Source organism: Neopsephotus bourkii, unplaced genomic scaffold (genome assembly GCF_033783945.1).
Source record: "Neopsephotus bourkii isolate Nb327-2 ecotype Australia unplaced genomic scaffold, CSIRO-AGI_Nbou_v1 NB_659, whole genome shotgun sequence".
Classification (NCBI taxonomy): domain Eukaryota; kingdom Metazoa; phylum Chordata; class Aves; order Psittaciformes; family Psittacidae; genus Neopsephotus; species Neopsephotus bourkii.
The window spans coordinates 6,337,048-6,355,700 of NW_026901158.1; the positions used below are offsets into that span (position 1 = coordinate 6,337,048).

The window sequence follows — 18,653 nt, forward strand, 5'->3', positions numbered from 1 at the left end:
ATCCTCTTTCAATGGGAAGAGTTTGCCAATAGAGCTGTACCAGAGAAGTCTTTACAGTGCAAATTAACCTGCACATGAGGCCAAGTTCATTTCTGGAATAATTTCATTAATACTGTGTGATGTAACATCACTGCAATTTGGCTTGAGTATGTTGAAGAGCCCTTCAGTAAATAAGCTGCCTGAAGTCAACCTTGGTGCTAAAAGTAGGTTTAGTTACCCAACAGGTAACAAACACCCTGCCGTGCTCAGACGTGTTCAGCTATGAGTCACTTCTATACAGTATACACTGAGGCAAAACCGATCTACTAGTCCAGGAGAAAGCCCTATGTATGTTAACAGCAGCTTTTTCATTTCATAATGAACACAGGTGCTTTGTGATGGTTCCTTTATAAGGGCACTGTTGAGCAGTGCAAATCAGGTCAGTGGTTTTAAGGACAAGCAACAGACACATTCTCCCTGAAGCTCCATCCCCTCCGTCGATATCTCTCACTCTTGGGTTGTACCAGCAAAAAGACCACTCAGCAGAAGAGGTCTGTAAATTAGAAGAGGCTGCTGATTAAAGCTGCTGCCCCCCCTGACTCATCACCATGCTGGTGGTGACGGGCTGGGGTTTCTAAACCCTGCCTGTCCCACACTCCCTCCCCTTCTGTCCCAACGCTGGAGCGTGTCAGAACTGGTGTTATGCCGGAGCCAGCAGAAAGGAAGAGAAAAGGGTCTGAGAAAGCGCAGTTAAGAGTTGCTTTTGCTCCTCAGACAAATGCAGTTCTCCCAGACAGACCAGTATCTTGTGATACAACCTGTCCTAACCAGAGAAAGGTACTTGGATAAATACCATCTTGGTTACAAGCACAATAGGCCACAGCTCCACGTTTTGCAGCAGCAGTCAGTGCTGGTTAAGCCCCTATAAGAAGTCAGCACAGGCTCTCACTGCTCTGGTGCCGGGAGCAGGTTTGTGACGAGCAGAGAGTTTTACCTCCTCTGTGGCTGTCACTACGAGCTGTATTCAGACACGTTCCCTTGACTGTCCCCTACCGAGAACAACCGATGTTGGAGATGTGTAAGCAGCACTTCTGCAGGGAAGACAACGTGCAGATTTGTTTTGAAAGAGCAGACAAACTTCAATGGAAAGCAGGGAAAGCCATTGCTGTGAACCTCCATCAGAAATGGACTTTAAAGAGAACCATGGCCAAACAATACGATCAGCCAGCTCCTGTACAGCAGAAAAGGGGGTTTCAACAAAGCAGAAAGGCAGCAAATGTGAAAAACAGTTATAGGAAACACACCCCTCCACAACACAGTCTCCCTTGCGGCAAGGAGCACTGCAGGCTACTGGAGGTATAAGATGTGCAGCACTGCACTTGAAAGGAATTCAGCATTTATGCAGATGCAATTGCCTGGTGTTCCTGAAGTATGAGAGAAACCATAACAGGCCTCTGGCAAAAGCCAGGAAAAGAGCTTTCCTACAGAGGGGTTACTGCATAATTAATGTATAACAGAGGCAAGCAGACTGCCTCTGAACAGCCCTTATTGCTTAACCTGGAAACAGGACACGGCACTAGCTGGAGCCAACCTGGTGCAGCAAGCCTGCGTCAAAGAGTGACTGCTACCGCTCCGTTCCAGGGCAATGGAGCATCAAGAGATCTGGAAAGATTGCTGAATTATAAATATCCATCATTCCTCCCTCATTCTGTGACACGCAGGCAGAGCCTGGGCGATGATGGGAAGAGCAGGAACTAGCAACAGAAAAAGCATGACGGAAACACAACCAAGCTGGCAACCCCCTTCCCAGACTATTGTGAGCAAAACCCCACTGAGACCCAACCTCACCTTTGCTGTTTCAAGCATGGATAAAGCCTGAAAGAGCCTGATACAAGGCCAAGGAAAAAACTATTCTCTGAGTTTTTCCAGTTAAGCTTTTCCTTCTCCCACTCCGAGCCATTTGCAGCTTTATTTTGATGAGCAATATTATCCCTTAAGGACTGGAAACTGAAGTGACTGGACAAAGAAGGCAGCAATTGGAAACCTTCAGCAGGGCTCGCTCTGGCCTCCCTGTTTCATATCCTCACACTCACAGCTCCCATTTCAGGAAGAATGGAGACCCCAGCAGCAGACAGGAGCGCAGGTAGGCAGGTGCTGAGCAGTCCTTCATGTGCAGCTGGCTGAGGAAGACTCTGTTGATCATTAACCCAATATGCTGCAGTCATTTCATAGAAAGGTTTATTCTGAAGCAAAATGGAGGTATGAAACTACCCCAAATTGAAACCCTGATGCCACATCCTATTGGGTTCCTATGTGCTTTTCCATTGCAAAGCCAGACTGCAGCTTGGTAATTCCTCAAAGGCACTAAACAAGACCTTTAATTTCATTTTCTACATTGGGTACACTGAACAGCATCACTGAGGGAAACACTCGGCTCTAGAAAGTGGCAATCCCCAAACAACTAATGGTAGAAAGCTTTTTTTATTTCAAAGAGCACATTTCAGGCTCTGAAATTACCAGCCACATGTAGGGTGATGGTTTCTGTAGGTCTCTAAAGCTACACTTTATTAGTGCGGCAGCTTTCTAGCCCTTCCAGGACAGTAAATCCATATACACTCTTCCTTCCTCCCATGTAAGCACACTCAGCGCTCTCAGGCTGAACAGACAGGGCTCATTTCTTATTCAGAATGTAGCACACGACTGTAAAAGTATTTTTAGCTGCAGTCCCATCTTCTACTACACCATGGGACCTCCTTCAAGGCCTCCTCTCACCAATGAACTGTGATAAATTCAGCCAAAGGAAAGGCATAATCCTGCTCTCTTGCCAGCTCAGCTACTTTCTATCCGCAGGGAAAGCATCCATTAGACAGCCTGTATATGCTATTGCTTATCTAGAACATCCTGTCTCTTCCACACTTGCCTCCTCCCAATCCTCTATTCTTCATGTGCTTCCTCTTCGTGTTCTTCCTCATCCCCATAACCTCATCCCATTTCCTCACTCCTTTCCTCATCTCAACCTTACCGACTGAGCTACATGGGAGAAGCACGTGAAAATGACATCCATGAAGATCAGCAATTCTGAATCATGAAGAACAATTCCCTTTCTTGCTCACCAGATTAAAAATACCCCAAACAAGAAGGCTGTTCATGCAGTGAACACAGGCACAACTGTTTGCCCAGTGGGAAGCGCCTTTCAAACCCAGGCTGAGTCCCACTGTATGGTACCAGAGAGATCTTGATGCCAAGTCCAGAGTTGCAATAGCAACGTATAGCTCATCTCCCAGCAAGTGCACTTGGCATAACATGAATAAACTGCAAGAAAAGACAAAGCCTCTCATCCTGCAGGGTCAGCAGCTGGTTCTGGGGTAGGGTAACACATCAGCCACGTGAAATGACACCTCAAATAATCACCTTTGTATCATGGATTACTGATAGAGAAGAGAAAAGCAGATCCAAGCGTTGGTCCAAGACACTCCTAAAGGCTTCTATTTTATTACACAAGTCACAGCTATAAAATAATTCCTGAGCCATTTCAGAGCAGAGCTGGCAGCCCACAGAGGATGCAGAACATATCCTGTTTGAAAAAGGGAGGCCTCATACAGAGCCACATCCGTCTGTCCTTGCACAGATGCAACCCTACAGAGCCAAGCACAGGTGGATGCTGCAAGAGCTCACCATCCCACTCTGCGAGGTTTGCCCTGATGTGAGGGAGGTTTCTGATGTGAGGGCTCTTTCCATGCTACCAGATGTAGCTTCCTGCAATAAAATGGGAAATAAATCTGTACCTACCTCATTTAGCCAGAAACTGGTACCAGAATAACTTGCCACTGGCAACTTACGGCCTATTAAAATACCAACCACTGTGCAGCGAGACCACAGGCTCCCAGAGGCACGCATGAATTCCTCAGATATACAGCTACAAAGGTAGAATCTACACTGATGGCAGTGCAAGAGCACAAAGAATAAACAGACTGGAAGCCATTTAGGTTTTCTCCTGTACTTCAGAAATAAACACATCTAAAAGGGAGGGAGAGCACTTTCTACCTACCTTTGTCCTCAGCTAGAGCTGATGGTACTGCTACTGTGCAAACCCAATGGACCACATGGCCCCAGTCTCAATGTAGAACATTAATTTCCAACAAGTTGTTTTTTGACCTAAGAGCTGCTTAAGTCACACACATAAGGCTGTTGCTAAGAATTAGCTCTTCAGAATCAGGGATGACAGGGGAAGTTTGTAAAGCTGGCTGTATCCAAACATATTTACTGATGCTGTACACACAGCCTATCGGTTACAGGGCTTTACATTACAGCTGCTGGCCAACAAAGCAGCCCCTGCCTGAGCAGCAGCAGGCAGAACAGCAATCACAGCATGAATAGAGACTGTTTTACTCAACAGGATACAGCCCCCATGGCAGGAAAGTTTTAATGTAATTCTGTCTTGTGACAGGCTCCAACACAGTGACCAGGGACAGGAAGAGGCAAGTCTGGCATGAAGCAAATCAACCCACCCCAAAGCTGCTGCGGTCAGACCCTGCAGGTGAAGCAGCCCAGAAAAAGCAATAGAAATGCTCTGCAAACTCAAACTGCAGCTTAAGAGCATTTGTGCTGAGGATCCTGCAGTGCTGTATCACTTCTGCACCTTTTTCCAACACCCTCACCTTGCAGAGGTTAAACCTCACCCACTGCTTCTGCTCTCATTACTTTTACCTACATTGAGCTACCCCTTTTCTCATTTTTGCTGTCTAGTTTCCCTGTGTTTGGCTCTGAATGCAGGCAGTGCAGGTACTATGCCTTAACATTATCTGGAACTAGGTTATGTTTTATTGCACATTGTTTCTAGAGGCTGCATTCAAACGCCTTCTCCATTAAACACCCCCAGGACACTCCTGTGGCTGCAGCCAGGAAAGAAGGATGTTGGCACATGAAGCTGCTCCAGAGCTTTAAAACTCACTCTTGATCTGTATATTAAGAATAGATGTACACACAGGGAGAAAAGTCTATGCTTTCAGACACATTTGCAACGAAGGCACTTTTAAAATACGTTATCACACCAAGTGCTCAGCAGATGTTGAACTAAAGCACTAAAGACAAGCACACGCTGTCCTTAAGATATGGAACTGTGAGGATGGTTAGAGCCACAACCTTCCTCTTGCAATCCCACTCAAATCAAGATGCAGAACTCAGACGGTGATCTTCTCCTTTCACTACAGCTAGTTTTCTTCCTTCTTGGGGATGCTGACTCTAGAAGAAACTATTTAGCTACCTAACCTTTGTTTTACGCAGACAGTGGTGAAGATTTAGATCTGAACTGGGCTGAATCAGTCCTTTAGTCTCCGATTAATGATTTTCCAGTCTGAAAGAGACACCCGTGGTGAACCTGAAGGATCCTGTAACACCTGACATAGTGACTATTTACGTAAAGACAGTGAATTACTTGATTTCTAACTCTCACCATTGAGAGCCACAGTTTGGAGGTGGTACAAGTTGCACCTCCCTCCACAAAGGTTTCCGAATCACCAGCTGTGTGTTAGTAGGACAACGCTTCTCCCCTTTTATTTATATCCTACAGAAATGAAAAGAGTTGTGTATACCAACAACGATGCTTTGCATCCTGCCAGCAGAGGAAAGCAAGTAGCTTTAGGTATGTACCTACATGAGGATGACAAAGCCACACTTACGCAAAAGCTGACCTCAGTCCACAAGGAGTTATCAGTGTGAGGTGCCTCCCTGAATATCAGCATTTCCTTTGGTTCTCTGGATGCAGCTTTACACCAATAAAAAGAAAAAAGCCAGTGCAGGAAGTGGCCTTTCACACTTACTCAATTAAACATTTGAAGTTTAAGAATATTCTCAGTTCAGGTTCCAGCACCCAAATACTTCAAAATTAGACCACCCTAAGAGGGTCAGCCCTTCCCAGCTGAAGCTTGCATGCACACAGCTGCTGGGATGCAGGAGATAAGCTAATTCTTTGTTTCAAACTGGTACAGGAGTGCCAGGATCAGAAAAGCAAGATGAAATGCCACATGCACTGGGAAAAGCATGATCCCAAAGGAAATACAGTCTGAGATGCCTTTAGAAGAATGAGGAAAGTGGGAAATGCCCTTAAAGTCACTCAACTCATGCAAAACAGTCTTTCCTCTACAGTCAGCCAGGGGCTTTCAGAGTACAATCCCTTCCTTGAAATCCAGGAATACCAGAGTGTTGGCACAATAGCAGAACAATGTAGGATGAAGTGTCAGGAGTCTGTGGATAACACCTGGCTTTCCACTGCCTTCACATCACACACCGGCAGCACTCGCTGCCAGCACGCAGCCAGAAATCAATCAGTGCTGAGGTAAAGAGCATCTGGCTGTCACTCAGCATTATCTGACACCGTGGGCAGAAGGGAAGGGAATTTAATCAAGTCTTCCTCTTCTGTTATACCCAAAGATGTATATGTGCGTGCTACGTCAGCCTGTAGCTTTAGGCTCTCATTTAGCCATCCAGGCTCCTGCCTGCGATGTGCCAAGGATCCAAAGCCTCCCGGTGAGCTTCTTGTATCATCTCTCTAGGAACAAAAGATACCCCGCACCAAAAACCCCTTCAAACTGGTCCAACATGAAGCAGCCCATCTGCTTCCTAAAAACGGTTGCCATGAATACATCCCTGCTGCTCCGTGCCTGCTATTTTTAAAGCTACTTGGGAGGCAGCTGAATTCACTGGCGGTTGTGCTATTTCAGTATCTAGATTAATGCTATTCAAGGAATATAGTGGGGAAACACAGCACCTGCCTGACCTATACCTGCCTCAGATGCATTTTCAGGAGACCAAGTTCTGCAATCCAACAGCAGGGTGATAAACCCACAGACAGTAGCTGCTTTTCATACACAGCACTGTAAACTGAGTTGCATCTTATCCCCAGAAGCCCCACTGGAGCATAAGGAGACTTTACAAAGGGAGGGGAAAGGACAAGCAGAAGGATACTGCAAAAACAGCTTCACTCACGAATATACCCATGGTTTAATGCAAGGCCTGAGCACAGCAAGTGTGGGAGGAAAGGGTCCCCAGTCTGCAAGACAAAAAGAAACCAAACAAGGAAACCCCAAAGCTGAATGTGCTGACAGGACCTGGACCTTTTCCAGATTGCCTCAAATTCCTAAGAGGGTTAAGTCTTAATGCATTTCAGGCAGGTTGCCCTGTAGCCATGCTGCTTTGTCCCAGCCTGGGCAGAGGAGGTGTGAGCAGCTCCCAGTCCTGGCCAGGTATATGTAACCCAGGTTGCAGTGGACTTAGGACTGGGATGGGCTGATGGGAGCTGGCAGTACGGCTTCCCACTTCACTGGTCAAATCAACCTGGTGCCACCCAGCAACACACTGAATAGATCAGATCCCCACCTCTCACCACAGACATGCACAAGCTGCTAAGTAATTGTAAATAACCTGAAAAATCTGTCTCTGGAGATCCTTATTTTATCAGACTCTTCTTTCCACACCATAGGTCACTTAATCCAGAGAAAACTGATATAGTGGGTCCTATGAAGGGCTCCTACACCTACCTCTGCCCATTTACAGACTCCAAATGCCATGGGACACCTGGTGAGACCAATTCCCTGCAAACGCGTGGGCAGATCTAGGTACTGGTCTTCCTGACCACAGCTGCACACCTCCTGTTGCCAGAGACTGCAGATGAAGCCCAAAATCGATTACAGAGCAAACACCAGACTCTTTTTTTACATAAGCAGCTCTCATAAGATGACCTGAAAGGCACTGCACAACCTCAAACACAATCAGTTCTGAAAGTGATTGATTTCAGAGAAACAATCACAGATCCTAAATAATGTACAGACGTCTAACAAAACACGGACAAAGCACCTCCTCTTTAATCCTTCCCCAGATCCAAAGAGTATCAGAAAAGTCATGGAAATGACCAGAGGAGCACAGAAAGACATCATTTGGGAGCCTCTCCACACAGTAACTCATCTCCTCAGCATTCCTGGAAATTCATCCCTCCTGAAGTTTCTCTAACTGCAACAGGGGGAAATATTTGGAAGAGGTCAAACAATTCAATACCACTGAGACCTGTAACTTCTCAGGCAGGAACAGGTTTCCATGTGCTTTCAGTTAGTGCACAGACAGGTTAGGGGAAAGGCAGCAAACCCAACAGCCTACTTCCCCTTTGCTCGTTTACAAGCAGTCAAGGCGGTTGAGAGCAATGTATGTGTTTGGTTTGAATTACAGACAGTTTCACTGCTGGAACACATCTGCAACGCACCGTGCTGAGTGAACTGCTGAACCCCAGCCAGCTCACAAACAACCCAATGCTGGCAGCAGCAGCAAACCCCACTGATGGCTCCTAGAAGCTGCTTTTAGGGACAGCAAGGAGAAGGAGATGGATATTTCTCAGCACAGGCTTTTCCCAAGACACCCTCCAGTTCAACTCAGTTTATTATGGCTCCAGGAAGCAGAGGGGTTAATTTCTTTCCAAGTTCACATACTGTTTGAATTCCTTAGATAAGCTGCTTCCACCAAACGCAAGGACCCAGCCTCGGGGGAGAACACTGTAAGGAAAAGCTCTTTTGATAGATTTTCTTCAAAAGAGAAATTAATTCAAAGTCCATTTTTGGAGGTTGTTCCACGCCCACAGCTTCAGATGGGGTTGCACTGTGCCTCTGGAAGAAACACTAAGCTTTGAGCAAAGCCCCACCACTTCTATGTGCAAGACACAAATGTTTGAGGCTTGCACAATAAAAATCTTCTCTCCTGAAATGAGAAAGCTCTGTTTGCAGCACCACAAAGAGGAAAACCAGACCAAAGGAGGCTTTAACTCTGGGATAAAGCAGTTAACAGCTAGCACAAACTACTCCTGTCCCTTTAAAACCGAGCACTCACTCAGAAAAGCAAAAAAACAAGTTTTGAAAGCCACTGAAGGCTTCCTTCACATCTTGAGGCAGAAAGCAAGCAAGTCTGGGCTGCTCTGGAATTCGTGTTTGCATACTGCTGGTGATAATCTATGTGCATAGCTGGAAACAAAACAAGGTTTTATTAGCAATTAGTAGCAGGAGGGGGGACAGACCTGCCTGAAGCAGGCAGAGGAATGCCAATACCTGATGGAAGAACAACACTGTACAACGTGCAGCAGAAGGAACCCAATGTGACAGATCGCATATAGGAGAAAACAGCGCATCTCTAGACTTGGGAGATGCAATGGCATCAGTTCAAGCAGATAAACCATGTCTTTAACACTGACAACTTTGACTCCAGGCAGCAGTTTTCCCTTGCACAGCAATTTGCAATGCAAAGCAAGCTACTTCTGCTCTTACCAAGAAGAGAAATTGAGAATCAAAGGAGGAAAGCAAAGTTGGGATGGGTTGATTTGCTTAGATACAGCTTTCTACAGAGTTGAGTTTCAAGTCAGGCATGAGAGCAATAAAGCATAGGGTCTGGAACACAGTGTGAGAACTTGGGCAAGGACAAGGGGGAGAAAATAGGATTTCATCCAAAATAAACCCCAGTCCCTTTCAGGGGAGCAACTCCTGCTCCCTCTCCATGTCTCTGAAAAATGCAGTCCAGCTCTGATCAGCCAACACCACCCAGGTTCAGAGCTCTCCAGCTATGTACTGTGAGAATGATGTGGCATGTGGGGCCCTACAACACATCTATTAAAATCCCATCAAGGGGTAGGCAAGTGGTAGCCATATGCTAAAGCACTCAAGTGAAGAATAACCAGGGGAAGGAGGACAGCCAGGAACCAAGTGTGCAAGCAGCTTCTTACCTGGTGGATAAGCTAGCAAAGTCTCCTCCATCTAGCAGCCTGATTTTGCAGAACAGAACCCCATTGACGAAGGGGACGGCAGTCAGCTCTTCTAGAGTGAAGCTGGTTTGAAACTTGAATTTCTTCTTTTTCATCAGGAAAGCCATGGGCAAATTCAGCGTGGCAAGCCCAGGGATCCCAAACAAGATGAGGGAGGAGCAGCTCAAAACACACACAGACAAGCAGAGAAAGAGCACTCGTTCCGGGAACGCAAGCAGGGAGTAAATTCCAGTTCAGTTACAACGATGGCCCAGCTTCAAACACACAATACTCTTCTCTTTGGTGGTCGGATCTGGCTGTGGGATCATCGCCACGGCAGGCTTCAGGTGAGGAGGAAGAGGTCAGATTAAATCTCTGCAACATCTCCAAGGGAAAAGGGAGGGAGAGAAGTCAGTCTCAGCTCCAGACCAGCAGGAGCTGTCCCAGTTAGAGGCCACAGTGCTCTGCCTTCAGCACAACCCCTCCAGAAAGCATCTCTTCTCAGAAGTCATCTTGAGTCTCCAAAGAAGCCTTAAGTCTGTGGGCAGCACATTCAGAGAGCTTCCAGTTTCTATCTCCTCCTCTTGTGCAACTCCTTGGTACAGGTCTTCGGGTCAGCCTTTGGGAGGGAAATGAGTAAATTAGTCCCAGCCAGTCTCGGGCTCCACCTCCTCCTCTAAAACCTGTTTGGATGGGTAATATTCACTCCAGACTCATACCATTCTTAAGAGGTATGGCCCCAATTAGCCTGGCCCCAACATCCTCTTCCCCCTATTTGCCTAAAGCAAGCTTCACTGTTGTCATCCCCTTGTAATTTCTGTTTTGCAAAGCAACTAATAAAAATCTGCTCTATTTTCAGCCATCATCTTCAGAAGCAGCTGGACAGAGCAAGGTCAGTCTAACAAGATTAAGCAAAAGCCACCTCAAGAAACACAAAAATCTGTTTCTTTTCTGTATTTCCAACCAGCCCCGAGTGTCAGACCGGAATCTTGTAACTGGAGAAAGCAGCAAGAGAGGGAAGAGAAAGCAGCAGAGGAGGGAGAGAAAGAGCAGTCTGCTCCAGATTACACAGCGTAACAACCGAATCAGGTCATCTGGCTGTCCAATAGACAGGCCCACCGAGTCTGCTGCCTTCCCCCAGCACCAGGTCCACACCAAGCCGTGCCCTGAAAGGGCAGTTTTGGGGCTGGAGGTGGTCATTTCATCACACATTTACACAACACCAAAGCCAGGGAGGGAAGACCTGAAGAGCATCCAAAGGGATGATGTTATGAACACCAGGCAGTAAGCAATCCGTGCCAATATGAAGAATTAATGACTGCAAACCAAGGCAGGCGAAACTCCTGATGCCCGTAGGGGTGTGTGGTTAAAGCCCCTCTCCTGCTCGGGCAGACTGGTGACTGCTCTGCACCACCATGAGCTGTACCTGCCCCCTCTGCCCCTGCACTGAGCTGCTGCTGGGTCTCAGCCTGCCCTCCAGCCGCCTGGACTATGCATGGAGCTGGGGACAGGTCTCAGCCCACCTCTGGGCTCTGTACATCACACACTGGGTTGCAGAGAGGTCACAGCCCGTGCCCTGGCGCCCCTGGGCCATGTGCTGAGATGTGGTCAGGTCTCAGCTTGCATTCTAAGCCATGCAGTGAACGGTGGCCAGGTCTCAGCCTGCCTCTGGGCTCCGTGGACCACACACCAGGCTGCACCCAGGTCTCAGCCTCTACCCCAGCCCCAAGGGCCATGCACTGAGCCATGGCCAGCCCTCAGCCTAGCTATGAGCCTATGAGCCATGCACTGAGCTGCTGCCAGGTCTCAGCCCTGCTCCCAACCCATGCACTGAGCTGCAGCCAGGTCTCAACCCCATTCCTAGCCCATATGCTGAACTGCAGCCGGGTCTCAGCCCCACTCCCAGGCCACGCTCTGAGCTGCAGCCAGGTCTCAACCCCATTCCCAGCCCATGCACTGAGCTGCAGCCAGGTCTCAGCCCCGCTCCCAACCCATGCACCGAGCTGCAGCCAGGTCTCAGCTCCTCTCCCGGTCCTCAATCACAAGCTGCCCTACGGGAGCTCTCAGCCCGCTTCCCGGCCCCTTCCACCGACCTGCGGTCCGGTCCCGGCCCGGTGCCTGCCCGGCCCTGCTTCTGCCTTCTCCTCACGGCCGCCGCTGCTGCTCCCCGCCACAGCCACCTCTGGTAGAGCTACGCCAACTGCGCCCGCTACGCCAACGCCGCAAGCAGCCCAAAGCAACAACGCCACCAAGACGCTTCGAGAATACCACTCCGACGCTACGTAACCCCTCCCTCCATCCCCGAGGAGGCAGACGGGGACCACGAGAGCGGAGCCGTCTGATTGGACCAGCGGCAAGGAGGCGGGACGAGAGGAACAAGGCTTTGATTCGCTTCTCCGGCACGGGGCGGGGAATAGAGCGCGGTGATTGGAGGTGGAGGCTGTCGGTTGGGGTAAGCCCCGCCTCCTGGCTGAGGCGGTGGGCGGGAAGCGGGGGGTGATGATGCGGCGCCGGTGCCGCCTCAGCGGGCCGGTGGAGGCATGGCTGCTGCGGGCAGCTGGTCCTTCGGCTTCCCACCGTCTCCATGGTGTTCCATAGCCCCAGCTGGCACTGCGGTGTGCGGGGCTGGCTGAGGGGAGGACAGGCCTCGGCCGCTGGGCTGAGGTGATGGGAGAGGCGGCTCTGACAGACGTGGTCTGTGTCCGCCACCTCGTCCTCCCTCAGCGCCCGCGGGTACCACAGAGCGCGTTATGGGTTAGACTGAGCAGGAGGGAGGCCTTGGCACCGCAAAGGCAGCACGGGGCAGGGTCTCACCGTGAGATGTGGCAACTAAACACATCTCCTCCTCGGCATGGCTCCCTGTTATTAGGTGTCGCTGCTGGGATCGCTGGTCAGGCAGGATTCCAGCGTTTAAGGGCCGTCGGAACAAAATGTCTCTCCTCATCCCGGAGGAGTTCGCAATTATCAAGGTGATTTGCCTGGGTTTTAAGTTAGGGATGTGCCTGAGAGTCTCTGTGGCAGAGAAGTTGAGGCTCGTATGGGAGGGGCTTTTCCCAGGGATGGTTTGCTGGTGTCTGGCAAAGCTTGGATGGAAGCTTGGGAATCCTCCTTCTCTTTGCCAGGCTTTGATGCCCGGGCTCTTTGCCTTTAATCTTTGGCATCTTTGCAGACAATATCAGAGCTATCAAAGAATTCTACCTCAACGTGAGCCTTGAGACTGCTGGGAAGAGTACAGGGCTACATCACCTGTCTGAAAGTTAACTGCATGAAGCCAATTGCTTTGTAATGATTTGTATTTGTTATGAGGCCGGGTTAAGCAGATACACAGGCTGGGAGCACATTCCACACTGGGGAAGGCATCACAGCCTTCCCATACAACAGGAGGCTGCTTATAAAGGTAGGGCCTGAATCATTAAATCCATTGATATCTGGAGACATTGCTAGAGATGAGCTGGGTTTTTACTGCTTTCTGTTTCTCAGTTTATTGGGATAGAGCCCAGCCTGCTAAATATTTACTATCTGCCAAGCTGGGATGCTGAATGCTGGAAGCAGCTGAAGAATCCAGGCTGGTCCCTCACGCATCCCATTCCCTGAGCACACTCTGACACACGTGTCCATCTTTCCTTTCCATCACTAGCAAAAGGACAAACGAGCCCTGTGTTTGTGCTGTGGGAGGAGGCTGTGTGTTATCTGCGATGATTCACCCTGATAAATAACCTCCTCGGAGGCCTGCTCTTGTTTATAGCAACAGCCCCAAATGCTGAAGATGACAGAGATTTCCATGCGTGCTCTTCTCATGCATATTTACCCAGCAGTTTTATCAGAACCATCTCAAGCAAACCTCAGTGTTTTTATGATTAATTGGCTAATGGTAAAAATAAAGGCATTTGGAGAGGTGCCCAGTGAGCTGCTGAGCAGTGTGTAATATAGCAACCGGAGCTGGAGTCTCAGGGGTATGGATATTTTCCTAGCAAACGCAGTCTCATGACTTAGCGATTAAATCTTTATGAGTCTGAAATTCACCCTGTTGATTTTCTTTTTCTCTGTTTATGCTGCAGGATTGTTTCTGGGAAAATCCACATTGGTTTAAAGGGACAGTGCTCCTTCTGCTCCCAGAGCGGGTGAGTTACTCTGAGCCCCACAGCGCAGGGCATCCCCATCTATCCACCATCCCCTTGGCTTTATATTACTTTCCAGTCCCTCCACTGAGGAGCTGTGTGTGGATGTGAACAGGGCACTGACATATAGATTCTCCTTACCCCAGGCTCAAATGCTGTTGATTTCTCCTCTGCCTCAGCCCTGCTGTTCCCACCTCACCTCTGCTCCGTGAACCTCAGCTCCGTGCTCTCCCTGACCTAAGCCTTTCCTGATGCTGCTCTCCAGTTGCTGCCACCACTTCCTCAGTTTTTGCTGGCTCAGGGCATTGTTTTATCAGGCTGGGATAGTTTTATCAGTCTGGGCTCTGCAGTTAAGCCTGAGCCTCACCTCTGCTGTCATTGGAGAAGTGTGTCACACCGGCCAGGAGCTGGGATCTCTGCTCTGCTCAGCTTGTGGCTGTGAGTGTGCAGGTCCAGAGGTGGTTTTCCTTGCCTACTCTCTTTTGAGGCTTGAGATAAAGCAGCAGGAGTAGAAATAAGGCAAGAGGAATTCAAAAGGGACAAAACACAGTGAGGTGAAGCGAGATGGATTCCGTAATGCACTTGGTGAGCCATCAAATCCTCTCTCTTATCCCAGGGGAATCCCAGATGCACGAGCAAATCATCAAGCCCTGCAAACTACATCATCAGCATCTTCCTCTGGAAAACATCATCATGTTAATCCATTTGTCCTGGCAGCCAGATGATTGAGGTTTGAAAACTAAATGACACACGTTTGCTGCAACAGCATAAACGCAATAATGGCTCTCCTCCATTACACTTGTAACCTGGTTATAATGGCTTTAATGAGCTTTCAGCCTTGTCAGCCAAAAAGAAAGATTATCACATGTTGCTTTATATTATAAAGTGTCCTTTGTGCTGCTGGTGGCTGAGTACCTGCAGTCATTCACTGCATGAGGTGCCTGTGGTGGGTGGGTGCCTATCCCAAAGCTGGGGGGCTCCCAAAACGGGGCAGGACATGGCAGTGGTGTGAGCCCTGTAGGCTGCTGGACACCCTGTGAGGGGAACAGGTACCTGTTCCCATTACACAGGATTATCCTACGGTGTGGAGTTACTCCAACCATGTGTCTTCCCAGCTTAACTTAATAACAGGCTGCGAGCTCTACTTTGATGTGCTCCTGTTTTTCACTAGTTCCATATTTAACTGAACTCATCATCAGAAACTGGAACTGTTTCACTTTCAGTGCCAGGCTGGGCTTCCTGTTGGACTGGCAAAGGACACACCTGCACGGTGGGTTTCTGCTGGGATGGGGGATTCTGTTATCAACCGGGACAAAGGGAGCACAGGAATCTGGAGCTGGTGGATTCCTTTCCCCAAACATGTGGCCAGACCTGTAAATCCAGCTGCCTGTCTTTTTCTGTTTACTGGTTTCCATGTCTGCTCCAGTATGTCCTGGGAATGTACGGCAGGACTCTCCGCTTCTTCCTGGGAAGCCTGTGGGTGGAACTGGAGCTGGTTTGCCCCTTCCAAAACCTGCCTCAAGGCTTCTTGTGTTTATTAAACACCATCCCATGTCTGTACCCTGGGTATTGCCTTTAGTGCTCTGCTGGCCATGGGCTCTTGCACTGGTTCTGTGCTTCTGGCTGTGCCCCACAAGTGCCGCTATTACCCCAAACACAGCAGAAACAACTAGTTGTGGTTCCACTCGACAAGGCAACCTCTAATTTGGGATCCCAGCAATAGAATAACAGAAACTGTCCCTGCTGGGGCTGGGCCTCTGCCGTGGGTTAATCACCTCACAGAGCTGGGACCCAAGGGCTCGTGAAGGCTCAAAGAGGGGAGATTGAGATGAGCTCTTAGGCAGAAGCTCTTCCCTGTGAGGGTGCTGAGGCGCTGGCACAGGGTGCCCAGAGAAGCTGTGGCTGCCCCATCCCTGGCAGTGTTCAAGGCCAGGTTGGACACAGGGGCTTGGAGCAAGCTGCTCCAGTGGAAGGGGTCCCTGCCCGTGGCAGGGGACTGGAGCTGGATGAGCTTTAAGGTCCCTTCCAACACAAACCATTTGATGAGTCTAATATTAAACACTTCAATTTTCATACTTACCAGACCACACGTGCTGACAGTACCTGCTGGCAATAACCTCTTAGATGGCAACAGGAAAAAGACAGAAAACCCCCAGAAGATTGCTTTGCCAAAACAGGCTTGACAAACTTTAAAGACATGCTGGAGGAGGTGGAGGTAATTTGGGTGAGCATTAGGTGATTTCATCCTGTCCCTTGGCAGGGATCTACTCCAGGACTGTGATGTAGCTATGGCATCATGCTGCACCTGTGGGATGCTCAGCTGTTTATGTGTGGTTTTCTTAAATAAAGTTAAAACCTGTCCCTTTGCTTATAAGTAAAGAATTTTTTGTTTTTTTTTTTTTTTTTCCTGTGCCTGCCCATTCAGTTCTGTAATGAACTCATCCCAAAGAGAGACATGGGATCCCCACATCTCAGTGTCCTCTGCCTGTGTTTTCAGAAGCAGAGGGACCCAGTTTGTGTTCCTGGGCATAGAACCACAAACTGGTTTGGGTTGGAAGGGACCTTGAAGCTCATCCAGTTCCAATCCCTTGCCATGGGCAGGGGCACCTTCGACTAGAGCAGGTTTCTATGGGTACCTGTGTTCCCCATCACTGGGCTTTGCCCGTTGAACTTCTCCCTCTCCATGCTCTCAGTCCTGAAGGGATTCATCAGTGAGAGGAAGAAGCAGGATCACAACAGGTCTGGAGGACCAGGGTCATTTCATCCTGCCAGGGACATCGAAGGGCTTTGCTGCGGCTCAGGATCCCCTGAGGCCCCCTTGCCCCGTTGCACAGTGCCATCTCCTGGAGAGCCGTGCCTAAGCTGCACGCAGATCTGATGCTGAAGCAGCAAGTGGTGCTGCCAGCTAGAGGTGCTGCCTCAGCCACAGGAGTTATCTCCGACACACCGAGAGTAGATTCCTCACCGAACCTCTCTTCCTCCAGCAGGTACAAAGGAAGCTGTTCGTTGCCTGGCTGCTTGCTCTCACCTCCGGGGTACCCTGTGACAGAGCATCCCTGCTCTGGATGCCAAACACAAACCTCTAGGCACAAAAAGAACAGTAAGAGAGCACAGATGAACATCTTTAGATGTTACTCCTTAGCTTTTGTTCAGCTTAGGCACCAGTTTCCAGTTGTACACACTGTGTATACGTTCACCCTGTACCCATTCCTCCTGGTTGTAACTTTAAGGGACGCTTCTTTCCCTCCCCAGATTTGATGACCTGGTCATGAGCAACAACCAAGCCCCTCATCGCAGTGCTCACCCTGTATTTAAAACATTGCTACATCTCTTTTAATGACACAAAAACGTCTATGGGGAACTTGGGGCTGAATGTTGCTGCCTTGAGTAAGCTCTATTTTTAACCTGAAAAGACAAGGAAAATGGGTGGTTCCAAGAGCAACACCTTTTAGTCCCATGAAACACAGCTTAAGTGCTTAGTCACTGAAAAAATGCACTCTGCAATTGAAAGCCAAAGGCTGCTGCTTCATGCATCATTTTAGGCTGTTGTGGCATCTTCTGAGCAGTTGGTTCAGTAAGCTGTTGCTACACAAGAGAATAACCAGTGCTCCAAGGTAAGGCTTAAAGCTGCTGTTTGTAAAGACCATAATTAGCTAAATACAAGGCCATGAAGTTCACAAAGGAGAGAAAAGACTACCCTGACCTGTGGCTGTTCACAGCTTTGGCCTTTTCTCTGTGTTGCAAACCTCACAAACTCCTTTTTGCCAATGAACTGAAGCAGCCTGTTTACCAAAACCGTGTTTCTTTTAATTAAAATTCGTATCTGGAAAGGAGAAATGACACAAATGAGGTAAATCAACACTGGGAACAGGAGGTTTCACTCGAAAAATAAAGTTCCATTGAGCAATTGATTTGATTCCACGAAGTCTGAGAGGAAGTGTCTGGTGAGTGTTACTCGTGGGGCTGACTCAGTGAGATATCAGTGCCAAAGGGTCAGGAGTCTTCAGGGCCTAAGCCCTTCTCACTGCACTGTCCCATCCTGCCCCACCAGATTGCAGAGGGGAGATGAGGAAAGGCCAGGGCCAGGCAGTGGCTCTCTAACCAGGGGTCTCCTTCAGCATCCCCTCAGAAAAGGCTGTGTAAAGGTTTCACTTGACTGTGCAGATTCTCTCCCTCCTTGGTCCTTGCTCATCTCCCAGCCCTAAAGGAGACTTAACAGCAAGCAAGTAACAGCTCTGAAGAAGTTCCATTTCAAAGTTAATATCTGGCAAGGAACAAGCTCATTAAATGTGACACACTTTGCAAGGGAGAAGGAGTTTTGCTTCTTTGTCTTTTCCTTTGACGTTTGCTTCCATGCACGTACAAACGGAGCTTTTCATCTTAGAAGTTTATGAAGTTACTGCAAGTTTGCAAGAATCACATTGACTATCCTGTGAAATGAAGCTTTCTCATTGAGGACCTCCCAGAGTGGCTGCTAGGATGTTTTACCCTGTATCACAGTAAGGACATCGTGAGGTGAACTCCATGCCACTGAAGCAACTAACAAAGAGCTGGACTGGCTTCCAGCTCCTCACAGGTACAGAACCACCTTCACCACCAGCAGCAGAACCAAGTCACGCTCCAAAATTCACCCAATTCAGTCAGTGCCTGACAAACTCCTAAAGGCTGGGAATTCCTGCCAGGCTGAGGCTCTGTGGTCCAGGTCCACTGTGATGGATCAAGGCATTATGGAGTGACAGAGATGGAGATTTACCTGTTACACCCACTCGAGAGAAACTCATCCAGGC

At 48.8% G+C, this 18,653-nt stretch overlaps 1 protein-coding gene and 1 long non-coding RNA gene across 2 annotated transcripts in view; one reads left to right on the top strand and one right to left on the bottom strand.

Moving 5' to 3' along the window:
- Positions 1 to 12,039, bottom strand: part of EEIG1 (estrogen-induced osteoclastogenesis regulator 1) — a 33,551-nt gene extending 21,512 nt beyond the window's left edge. The window contains exons 1-2 of the mRNA XM_061352920.1: positions 11,842 to 12,039; positions 9,731 to 10,367 (exon numbers count right to left, since the gene is read on the bottom strand). Of these exons, the coding sequence (XP_061208904.1) occupies positions 9,731 to 9,876 (146 nt within the window). The 5' untranslated portion in view covers positions 9,877 to 10,367; positions 11,842 to 12,039. The remainder of the gene's footprint in view (positions 1 to 9,730; positions 10,368 to 11,841) is intronic.
- Positions 12,040 to 13,081: 1,042 nt separating this feature from the next.
- Positions 13,082 to 16,905, top strand: LOC133211975 (uncharacterized). The gene is made up of 3 exons (XR_009725348.1): positions 13,082 to 13,701; positions 13,807 to 15,136; positions 15,950 to 16,905. It is a non-coding gene; the product is annotated as an uncharacterized LOC133211975 (long non-coding RNA).
- Positions 16,906 to 18,653: the final 1,748 nt, after the last annotated feature.